The following is a 10,575-nucleotide window of genomic DNA, read 5'->3' as shown; positions in this document are numbered from 1 at the left end:
GAGACCAAGGCGGGAGGATCGCCTGTGCCCAGGAGGTGGAGACTAGGGTGAGCCATGGTCGCACCAGAGCTCTCTGGATCAGCATTTATAGGTGAACAAGTAGCATAAGTATGACCCACCCATGCGATATTTAGCATAAGTATATTTCCAAGATGGCACAGGACACCCCAAGAAAGGGGTTGTCATTGATTTGAAATTCAAATTTATCAGTGATTTTTTTTTTTTTTTACTATCAATATATCCCAAATAGTGCATGGACCCTACTCGTGGTTTATCCAAAATGCCAGTTTCACTGGGCGCCCTGTATTTTTACCGCATGTCCTGGGCACTGGGCAGGTGGTGGGGGTGAGGGCGGGGGCCTGGCTTTGCTGTCCTGTCTCTCCAGGGCACAGATGAGCAGGAGGAAAGACCAGGGATTCTCCCCCGGTGCTGGGGAACTGTGCTTCGGTAGTGACAAGTCTCTGAATCGTATTCTGTCCCCCTCTCCAGGCTGCCAAGCAAATCAAAGACGGGTAAGAGGCCCACGGGACAGTGGGGACAGCCCAGTGAGGAGGGTGCCGCAGCCCAGAGTCCTGGACGAGAGCCTAGGGGAGAAGGGCCTTCCCCTGACCCGTAGATGACCAGGCCCGGGCCCCCCGAGACGTCTGCCCGCAGGCTGCCTCTGTCTCCTTCCCTGCAGCGTGACCATGGCCCCAGCCTTCCGGCTGTCGTTGAAAGCCAAGGTCAGCGACAACATGAGTCACCTCATGGTGGACTTTGCACAGGAGCGGCAGATGCTACAGGCGCTCAAGTTCCTGCCGGGTGAGAGAGGAACTGGCTGCAGCGCCCGGGCGTCAGGGCAGTGCCCAGGGAGGCGGGGAGGCCCTGAGCCGGGACTTTTGAATCCCAGGAAGGAAGACCCCGCCTGGGGTGGAGCCATGGCAATGCCGCGCCCACCGGGGGTGGGGTTCGGGTGAAACCCCTCCCTGGGCGGAGTCATGAGAATACCACGCCCCACTGGGGCTGTGGTCCTGGTGAAGCCCCGCCCCTGGGTGGAGCCCTGAGAATACCACGCTGTATCGGGAGCCGAGCCATGAGAAGATCATGCCCTGTTTGGATGGAGTTTCCATGAATCCCCACCCCTGCGTGGAGCCCCGAGAATACCATGCCCTATTGGGGGTGGAGTCCTCGTGCCCCCGCCCCTGGGTGAGAATGCCACGCCCCTTGGGGGTGGGATCCCTGTGAAGGCCCGCCCTGAATGAATTCGCAAGAATACCATGCCCTGTAGGGAGTGGAGGCCGCGTGAAGCCCCACCCCTGGGAGGAGCCATGAGATGACCACGCCCCCTCGGGGGCTGGCATCCTCGTGAAGCCCCGCCCCTGGGTGGAGCCATGAGAATGCCACGCCCCACTGGAGCTGTGGTCCTTATGAAGCCCCACCCCTGGCCGTGAGAATACCATGTCCTATTGGGGGTGGAGTCCTCGTGCCCCCACCTCTGGGTGAGAATGCCACGCCCCATTGGGGGTGGGATCCCTGTGAAGGCCCGCCCTGAATGAATTCGCAAGAATACCATGCCCTGTAGGGAGTGGAGGCCGCGTGAAGCCCCACCCCTGGGAGGAGCCATGAGATGACCACGCCCCCACAGGGGGCTGGCGTCCTCGTGAAGCCCCGCCCCTGGGTGGAGCCATGAGAATGCCACGCCCCACTGGAGCTGTGGTCCTTATGAAGCCCCACCCCTGGCCGTGAGAATACCTTGTCCTATTGGGGGTGGAGTCTTTGTGCCCCCGCCCCTGGGTGAGAATGCCACGCCCCATTGGGGGTGGAATCCTTGTGAAGGCCCGCCTGAGCCCGCGGGTTCGAGACCTGCCTGGCAACTTGGCTAGACCTCAGCTCTACAATAAATCAAAAAAAATTAGCCGGGTGTGGTAGCGCGCGCCTGTAGTTCCGGCTACTCGGAAGGCGGAGGCGGAAGGATCGCCGGAGCCCGGCAGGTCGAGGCTGCGGTGGCCGGGAGCGGCCACTGCACTCCAGTCTGGGCGACAGAGTGAGACTCCAACTCAAAAAAAAAAAAAAAAATACCATGCCCTATAGGGAGTGGTGGCCTCGTGAGGCCCCACCCCTGGGAGGAGCCACGAGATGACCACGCCCCCTTGGGGGTTGGCATCCTCATGAAGCCCCGCTCCTGGGTGGAGCCATGAGAATACCACGCCTCCTTGGGGGCGATGATCTTTATGAAGCCCCACCACTGGGAGGAGCCATGAGACTGCCACGCCCCCTTGGGGGTGGCGCCCTCGGGAAGCCCCGCCCCTGGGTGGAGCCATGAGAAGGCCGCCCCCACCAAGGGCTGGCCTGAGAAACCCGTGTTCCCAATGGTGGCGCCCCCAGAAGGCCACGCCTCCCAGAGGAACTGGGCTGGGAGAACACCCCTCCCCCCATGATGGGGCCTCAGAGGAAGCCACGCCCCCAGTTGGTAGAGAATTCTGGAAAGTTCTGCCTTCGAATGGCAGAGTCCCGAAGGCTCCGCCACACCCCCGGCCCCTCAGTGGAACCTTGAGGGCGCCCTGCCCGGGGACCCAGCATCCAGAGGCCCCGCCCCCACGACTGTCCATCATGTGGGTGGGCGGGGCGGGCACAGGACCCTGACCCCGCCTCCCTCGGCTCCGGGCAGTGCCCGGCGCCCCCGTGATCGACCTGGCCGAGTCCCGGGTGGCGGACAACTGCGTGGCCCTGGTGTGGCGCATGCCGGACGAGGACCGCAAGATCGACCACTACGTGCTGGAGTACCGGCGGACCAACTTCGAGGGCCCGCCCCGCCTCAAGGAGGACCAGCCCTGGATGGTCATCGAGGGCATTCGGCAGACCGAGTACACGCTGACCGGTAAGCGCGGACTGCTGCTGACCCCCCGCCACATCTGGCCCCCCGCCCACAGGTCTCACCTTTAGTCACCGGGGCCTGGTTCATGGCTGAAAGCAGCCTGGGCTGGTCTGCAGTATCAGAAAGTAATAATAATGAGGACGGTATTGATGACAGCATTACAGCACTTTTGAAGTGCTCACTATATGCTAAGCCTCATGCTTATATGTCAAGGGCATGCTTATCAACCGTCATTTTACAGATGAGTCACAGGACGTGAAGCCACCCTTACCTGCTCACTTTTTTTCTTTTTTCTTTTTCTTAGAGATGGGGTCTTGGTATGTTGCCCAGGCTGGTGTGCAACGCCTGGCCTCAAGCAATCCCCGTGCCTCAGCCTCCTGAGTCGCTGGGTGCTGGCCTCCAAAACAGACAAAAATCTCCTCCTGCCAGGCTCACACCTGTAATCCCAGCACTTTGGGAGATAGGAGGATTGCCTGAGCTCAGGGGTTCGAGACCAGCCTGGGCAACTTGGCGAGACCTCGTCGCTACACGAAGTCAAAAAATTAGCCGGACGTGGTGGTGCGTGCCTGTGGTTCCAGCTACTTGGAAGGCTGGGGTGGAAGGATCCCCGGAGCCCAGCAGGTCGACGCTGGGGTGGCCGAGAGTGTGCCACTGCACTCCAGCCTGGGCGACACAGTGAGACTCCAATTCAAAAATAAAATAAAATAAAATAAAATAATGAAATAAAATAAAATAAAATAAAAAACCTTGGGGAATCCACATAGCTGGTTGAGGGAAGGTCTGCAGGAGGGAAAACCAATGAGCTTAAAAAGCTGTCCTGACCCAGGGGAACGCTTGGGCGGGAGAGATTTGCTGACAGATTAACTGTCACCATGCACTAGCTGCTCCTGGGCTGTAATCAGCCCACTAGTTATCTGTAATTAGCATACATGATTAATAACGAGCATGCTAATTGCAGGGGGGAAAATGTCACCAGCCAGCCAAGAGGCCCTGAGAACAGTCATTGGTTTATCCTTTGCATGAGAATCAAAATAAACACACCCCCTTTTATTTTTTTAAATAGGATTGCACCAACTGCTCCTCCCAGCACGCCTGCCTTTTGGTTTTGTTTTGTTCTGTTGTAACTTTTAATTTTGAAATAAGTATAGGCTGGTGTGGTGGCTCATGCCTGTCATCTTAGCACTTGGGAGGCTGAGGAGGGAGGATCTCTTGAGGCCAGGAGTTCAAGGCCATGCTGGGTAACATAGCAAGAACCCCGTTATTATAATTTTGTTTTTTATTTTTTGAGTTGGAGTCTCACTCCTTCGCCCAGGCTGGAGTGCAATGGCATGCACACTCACGGCCACCCCAGTGTTGACCTGCTGGGCTCCGGTGATCCTTCCGCCTCAGCTTTCCAAGTAGCTGGAACTATAGGCGCCCACCACCACACCGAGCTAATTTTTAAAAAAAATTTGTTGTAGAGATGAGGTCTCAGCAGTTGGCCCAGGCTGGTCTCCAAACCCTGGGCTCAGGCAATCCTCGTGGTACCACCTCCCAAAGTGCTGGAATTTTAACTATGAGCCACCATGCCTGACTGCTACCAAAAAAAAAATTTTTTTTTGAGTTGGAGTCTCACTCTGTCGCCCAGGTTGGAGTGCGGTGGCTCACTCATGGCCACCGCTGCCTCGACTTTCTGGGCTCAGGCGATCCTTCTGCTTCAGCCTTCCAAGTAACTGGAACAGCAGGTGTGCGCCACCACGCCCGGCTAACTTTTTTTTTTTAATCTTTATTGTCGAGACCAGGTCTCCCCTTGTTGTTCAGGCTGGTCTCAAACCCCTGGGCTCAGGCAATCCTCACGCCTCCGCCTCCCCAAGTGCTGGGCTTACAGGCGTGAGCCACTGGGCCCGGCTAAATTTAAAGGAAAAGAGAGTCAAACCAGGCTCCGGTGGCCATGAGCATGCCACTGTACTCCATCCTGGGTAATAGAATGAGACTCTAACTCAAGAAAAAAAAAAGAGCTGGGTGTAAAGGTGTGTGCCTGTAGTCTCAGCTACTCACGAGGCTAAGGCAGGAGGATTGCTTGGGCACAGGAGTTGGAGGCTGCAATGCCCAGGTGATAGAGCCAGACCCTGTCTCTTTTTTTTTTTTTTGAGTCGGAGTCTCACTCTGTTGCCCAGACTGGAGTGCAGTGGCCGCTCCCGGCCACCGCAGCCTCGACCTGCTGGGCTCCGGCGATCCTTCCGCCTCAGCCTTCCGAGTAGCTGGAACTACAGGCGCGCGCTACCACACCCGGCTAATTTTTTTTTTCTTTATTGTAGAGATGAGGTCCCGCTGCCCAGGCGGGTCTCGAACCCGCGGGCTCAGGCAATCCACTCACCTCAGCCTCCCAAAGTCATGGGATTACAGGCTGAGCCACTGAGCCCGGCTCAGACCCTGTCTCTAAAAAAATATAAAGAAAGAAATTATCATAGATTCCCAGAAAGCTGTCAAAACAGAAAAATACAGCAAAGACCCATCTAGGTCAATGTCAAAACTGGGAGGTGTCAGGCACGGTGACTCATTCTGTAATTCCAGCCCTTTGGGAGGCCGAGGCAAGAGGGGTTCGAGACCACCCGGGGCAACTTGGTGAGACCTTGTCTCTACAATAAATCAAAAAATTAGCCTGGCATGGTGACTCACGCCTGTGGTTCCAGCTACTTGGAGGGCTGAGGCAGAACGATCATCCAGGCTGGGTGACAGAGTGAGACTCCAACTCAAAACAAGCAAACAAACAAACAAACAAACAAAAGAACTGTGAAATGGATGTGATGGAGTGAATTGGTATGAAAGAAAAGAAAAGAAAAAAAGAGGAAAGGACAGAAAGGGAGTGAAAAGATCTTATTTATTTATTTTTATTTATTTTTTTGAGTCGGGGTCTCACTCTGTCGCCCAGACTGGAGTGCAGTGGCCGCTCCCGGCCACCGCAGCCTCGACCTGCCGGGCTCCGGCGATCCTTCCGCCTCAGCCTTCCGTGTAGCCGGAACTACAGGTGCACGCTACCACGCCCAGCTGATTTTTTTAATTTATTGTAGAGATGAGGTCTCACCAAGTTGCCCAGGCGGGTCTCGAACCTGCAGGCTCAGACAATCCACTCACCTCGGCCTCCCAAGGCACAGGAGTACAGGCTGAGCCACCGAGCCCGGCTTATTTTTATTTTTCTTTTTGGGATCTCACTCTGTGGCCCAGGCTGGAGTACAGCGGCACGCTCATGGCTACTGCAGCCTCGACCTGCTGGGCTCCAGCCATCCTTCCGCCTCAGCCTTCCTAGAAGCTGGAACCACAGGCACGTGCCACCACACCCGGCTAATTTTTGATTTCGTGTAGAGACGGGGTCTCGCCAAGTTGCCCAGGCGGGTCTCGAACCCACGGGCTCAGGCCATCCACTCGCCTCGGCCTCCCAGTGTGCCAGGATGACGGACTGAGGCACCGAGTTCGACCAAAGTTTGAAACTTTATCTTATAGAGATGGCGGTCTTGCTGTGTTGCCAGTACTGGTCTTGAATTCCCGGCCTCAAGCAGTTCTCCTGCTTCAGCCTCCCAAAGTTCTGAGCTTACAGGCGTGAGCCCCCATGCTTGGCTCGGTGCTGGAATGACCGTGGAACACGTTGGGCTTTAACCCGTTGCTCAGAGTCTCAGAAGTCACTCTCTTGGCCCCCAGGTCTCAAGTTTGACATGAAATACATGAACTTCCGGGTGAGGGCTTGTAACAAGGCAGTGGCGGGCGAGTTCTCCGAGCCGGTGACCCTGGAGACACCAGGTGACTGACTCCCGCCCTCACCCTATCCCTGACTCCATGGCCCCTCCGTGGCCCCCCGTCCCAGACCCCCAGAGACCCATGTGCCTCGAGAGTCCTCTAATCAGGGTCCTGTGGCCTTTGTTACCTTGGCCGCCAGGAAGCTCAAAGCCCAGTCCACAGTGGCTTCCTTAGCTGCATGGCTGCTATAACCCCGCTTTTGTTCTTTGTTTCTGAAGTTGATGCCAGTGTGTCTGGACAGTTTTTAGACACATACACACACGTACTCTCTTTTGCTTTCAAAAAAAGTAGGTAAGTCCTCTGTACAGCTGGGGACAGGATATTAAGACTAAGGACAGATTTACAGCCTCCCATAGTGACCTCTTTGCGTGCTCTGGTAGGAAGTTCCTCTGCTGTCTAGCCTTGCTCCCTCACGCCATCGCCCAGCCCCTTTCCTAGTATTAATCCTGGGCGGAAGCACAGGGTCGCGTGATAGGCTGAAAATGCCTCCAGATCTGGGAGGCCCAAGCAAGAACCTGCAGCCTCCACCCCCCGGCTCCATGGTCTGTCCCCTCAGCAGTCCCCGTGCTGTCTGTCTTCGTGTCTTTCTGCTTGCCTGTCTATCTCTCTGTCTCTGAGCCTCTGTCAGTCTCTCTGTCTCGGACACAGTCTCCTCACCTCTTTTGGTTCTCTGTCCCTGTCCCGGTCTGTCTTGGTCACTGTCTGTCTCTCTGTGTCTCTCTGTGACTCCCACGCCTGCGCGGCCCCAGCGTTCATGTTCCGCCTGGACGCGTCCACATCCCACCAGAACCTGCGGGTGGACGATCTCTCCGTGGAGTGGGACGCCATGGGCGGGAAGGTGCAGGATATCAAGGCCCGCGAGAAAGATGGCAAGGGACGGACGGCGTCTCCCGTCAACTCCCCAGCCAGGTAGCCTGCCTCCTGCCCTCCCCGAGTCTCTGGTACGGGGAGATGAAGCCCGACTCGGGGACACAGAACCCAGTGGAATCAGAGCTGGGGTGGAGGTGGGGACTCGGGGCTGGAGGAGCCCAGAGAGCGAACGAGGGGAGAAGAGACTTTGAATGGGGTGCTGACGGTTGAATAGGAGTCTTCCGGATGCGAAAGGGCATAAGCATGTGCTGACATGAATGTCAGGGGCTCAGGGTACAGAAGAAGTCCAATTCCGAGGGGGACCAAACTCCCTCGGTGACTGGGGAGGAGAGGGAGGCCTTCTCCTGGGGGAGGTGAGGGCTGAACTGAGCCCCCCCCACCTCCTGCCCCCACAGAGGTATCCCATCGCCCAAGCGGATGCCCTCAGGCCGTGGGGGCCGCGACCGCTTCACCGCTGAGTCTTACACGGTGTTGGGTAAGGAGGGGCATCCGGGCAGGCCCTAGGGGTGGGGGCGGGCGGAGACTCCTTTGAGGAGACAAGCAGCTGCCCACAAAGCGTCCCTGGGAAGGGTCTTGGGACACGTCTTGTTCTGTGCGCCGCGGTGGCGGTGGGAGCGTTTGGGGAGGAGGGATTGCTGGGGTGGGGGGCGGCGCTTATGGAGCTCGGGAAAGCGGCTCCGGACTCCTGAGGAGCAACTGAGGAGACGCTTGGGGGCGATTTCCTGGGCTCCGTGGAGCAGCTGGGATTTGAGGAGTAGCTGGGGCGTGGGGAGTAGCTGGGACTCGGGGAGCAGCTGGGACTTGAGGAGGAGCTGGGGAGAAGGGTGTCTGGGGTGCAGCTCGGTTTATGTTGGGGCTGAAGCGAGGGAGGGGTCTGGGGGCGTGGCTCAGGGGGTGTGGAGGAGCCAGAGAGAGTAGCTGGTGTCACAGGAGCCACTGGGAGAGTGGGTGGCGCCATAAGGATGATCGCAGCCTGTGAAGGAGAAGCTGGAGTCAGTGGAGGAACTGGAGGGAGTACGACTTTCCAGAAGAGATCTGGAGGAAAAAGGCTGAGCTATGAGGAAGCCATTGTGGTCGTTATTATGTGGTTTGGGGCGGGATGCGGAAGCTGGGGAGTAGCTGAGGCTTGGGGATAAGCTAGAGAGGACATGATGGTTCTGTGGAGGATCTAGATTTTCTGGGGAGCCCCAGGGATGGATGGTAAGTGGGGTTTTGGGGAGGAAGATATGGGGGATCTTCGGAGTTGCCAAGATTTGAGAGCGAGGGCAAGGAAGAGCGAGTCCCTGGAAGGTTCTCGGGGCTGGGTGGTTGGGGGGAGTAGCTGAGGTCAGGGAGGAGCCTCCAGGAGACCTGGAGAAGAAATTTATCTGGGGAGGAGCAGAGATGGTGTATGGAGATGAGCTGTGATCCGGGAGGGGCAGGCGTGTGAGAAGCTGAAGCTCAAGGAGCAGCTGCGTTTCAGGGGCATAGCTGAGGTGTCAAGAATCCGGAACTTGGACCTGGGGAGGATCTCGGGGATTAGCAGCGCTCTGGAGAGGATCTGAACTCTGAGTGGAGCTGAAACCAAGGAGTATCACAACTCCGAGGGTACCGGGGGAGAGCACTTGAGGCTTGAGGAGTATCTGGATTGCAGGAGGAGCTGAGGCCTAGAGAGTAACTGACTTGGGGGTCACCTGGAGGATCTCCAGGCCTCAGAAGTAGCTGAGGCATGGGAGCATCTTCCCTCCACCAGGATTTGGGGTCTGGGTAGAATCTGGATCTCCAGAGTGACAGGAAGGAGCCACTGAGTCCTGGGGAGTAGCTGGCCTCTGCCAGTCCTGGGAATCAGGAGTATTTGGATTCAAGGAAGACTTGAGGCCTGTGGGGACACTGTGGGTTTTCCAAGAGTGAGAGTGTGAGGCCCATCTAGTTTCTGGGAAGAACTGGGAAGTATCTGAACATAGGGAGGACCTGGAGGAAGTTTATAAGACCTGGAAGTATCTGAAAGGTGCAGCTTGGGCTTGTAAAGAAGCTGAAAGGGAGCCGGGCTCGGTGGCTCAGCCTGCAATTCTGCGCCCTTGGGAGGCTGAGGTGAGTGGACTGCCTGAGCCCGCGGGTTCAAGACCCGCCTGGGCAACTTGGCAAGACCTCATCTCTACAATAAATCAAAAATCAGCTGGGCATGGTAGCGCGCACCTGTAATTCTGGCTACTCGGAAGGCTGAGGCGGAAGGATCGCTGGAGCCCAGCGGGTTGAGGCTGCGGTGGCCGGGAGCGGCCACTGCACTCCAGTCTGGGTGACAGATTGAGACTCCAGCTCAAAAAAAAAGAAAAAAAAGAAGAAGCTGAAAGGACTAATTGGAGCTTATAGAGTATCTGGGCTTCGTGAATCTCTAGAGGGGGTCGATAAAGCCTGGGGAATACCTCAGGTCCAAGAAATACCTGGAGGGAATAGCTGAGGCTGAAGGAATATCTGGAGGGAATGACTTCAATCTTGGCCCCCAGGAATAGTGGGGCCCAAGGGTTATCTGGGGGAATAGCTCGGGCCTGAGGATTATTTGGAGGGAATAGCTGGGGCCTGAGAATTACCTGGAGGGAATGGCTGGGACCTGAGGAGTATCTGGGGGGAATTGCTGGGGTCTGAGGAGTGTCTGGGGGGAAGAGCTGAGGCCCAAGGAGTAGCTGGTGGGAATTGCTGGGGCCTGAGGAGTATCTGGAGGGAATAGCTGAGGCCCAAGGAGTAGCTGGTGGGAATTGCTGGGACCTGAGGAGTGTCTGGAGGGAATAGCTGAGGCCCAAGGAGTAGCTGGTGGGAACTGCTGGGCCTGAGGAGTGTCTGGAGGGAACAGCTGAGGCCCAAGGAGTAGCTGGCGGGAACTGCTGGGCCTGAGGAGTGTCTGGAGGGAACAGCTGAGGCCCAAGGAGTAGCTGGCGGGAACTGCTGGGCCTGAGGAGTGTCTGGAGGGAACAGCTGAGGCCCAAGGAGTAGCTGGTGGGAACAGCTGGGGCCCAGGGGTGCCGGGGGGACTTCTGGGCCGGGGGATTGTCTGGAGGGAGTACCTGAGACTGAGGAACGGCCGGGGAACCGCTGCGGCGCAGAGT

The 10,575-nt window shown here is 57.2% G+C and overlaps 1 protein-coding gene across 1 annotated transcript in view; it reads left to right on the top strand.

Moving 5' to 3' along the window:
• FSD1 (fibronectin type III and SPRY domain containing 1) overlaps positions 1 to 10,575 on the top strand; it is a 14,561-nt gene that overhangs the window by 619 nt on the left and 3,367 nt on the right. The window contains exons 2-7 of the mRNA XM_021715735.1: positions 490 to 512; positions 680 to 801; positions 2,648 to 2,857; positions 6,530 to 6,628; positions 7,375 to 7,534; positions 7,891 to 7,970. Coding sequence (XP_021571410.1) covers positions 687 to 801; positions 2,648 to 2,857; positions 6,530 to 6,628; positions 7,375 to 7,534; positions 7,891 to 7,970 — 664 coding nt within the window. The 5' untranslated portion in view covers positions 490 to 512; positions 680 to 686. The remainder of the gene's footprint in view (positions 1 to 489; positions 513 to 679; positions 802 to 2,647; positions 2,858 to 6,529; positions 6,629 to 7,374; positions 7,535 to 7,890; positions 7,971 to 10,575) is intronic.

This window comes from Carlito syrichta, unplaced genomic scaffold (assembly GCF_000164805.1).
Source record: "Carlito syrichta isolate Samal-C Ts95f unplaced genomic scaffold, Tarsius_syrichta-2.0.1 Scaffold101994, whole genome shotgun sequence".
NCBI classification, from domain to species: Eukaryota; Metazoa; Chordata; class Mammalia; order Primates; family Tarsiidae; genus Carlito; species Carlito syrichta.
Note: the sequence above shows the minus strand (reverse complement) of the source record. Positions and strands in the feature narration are given on the sequence as shown.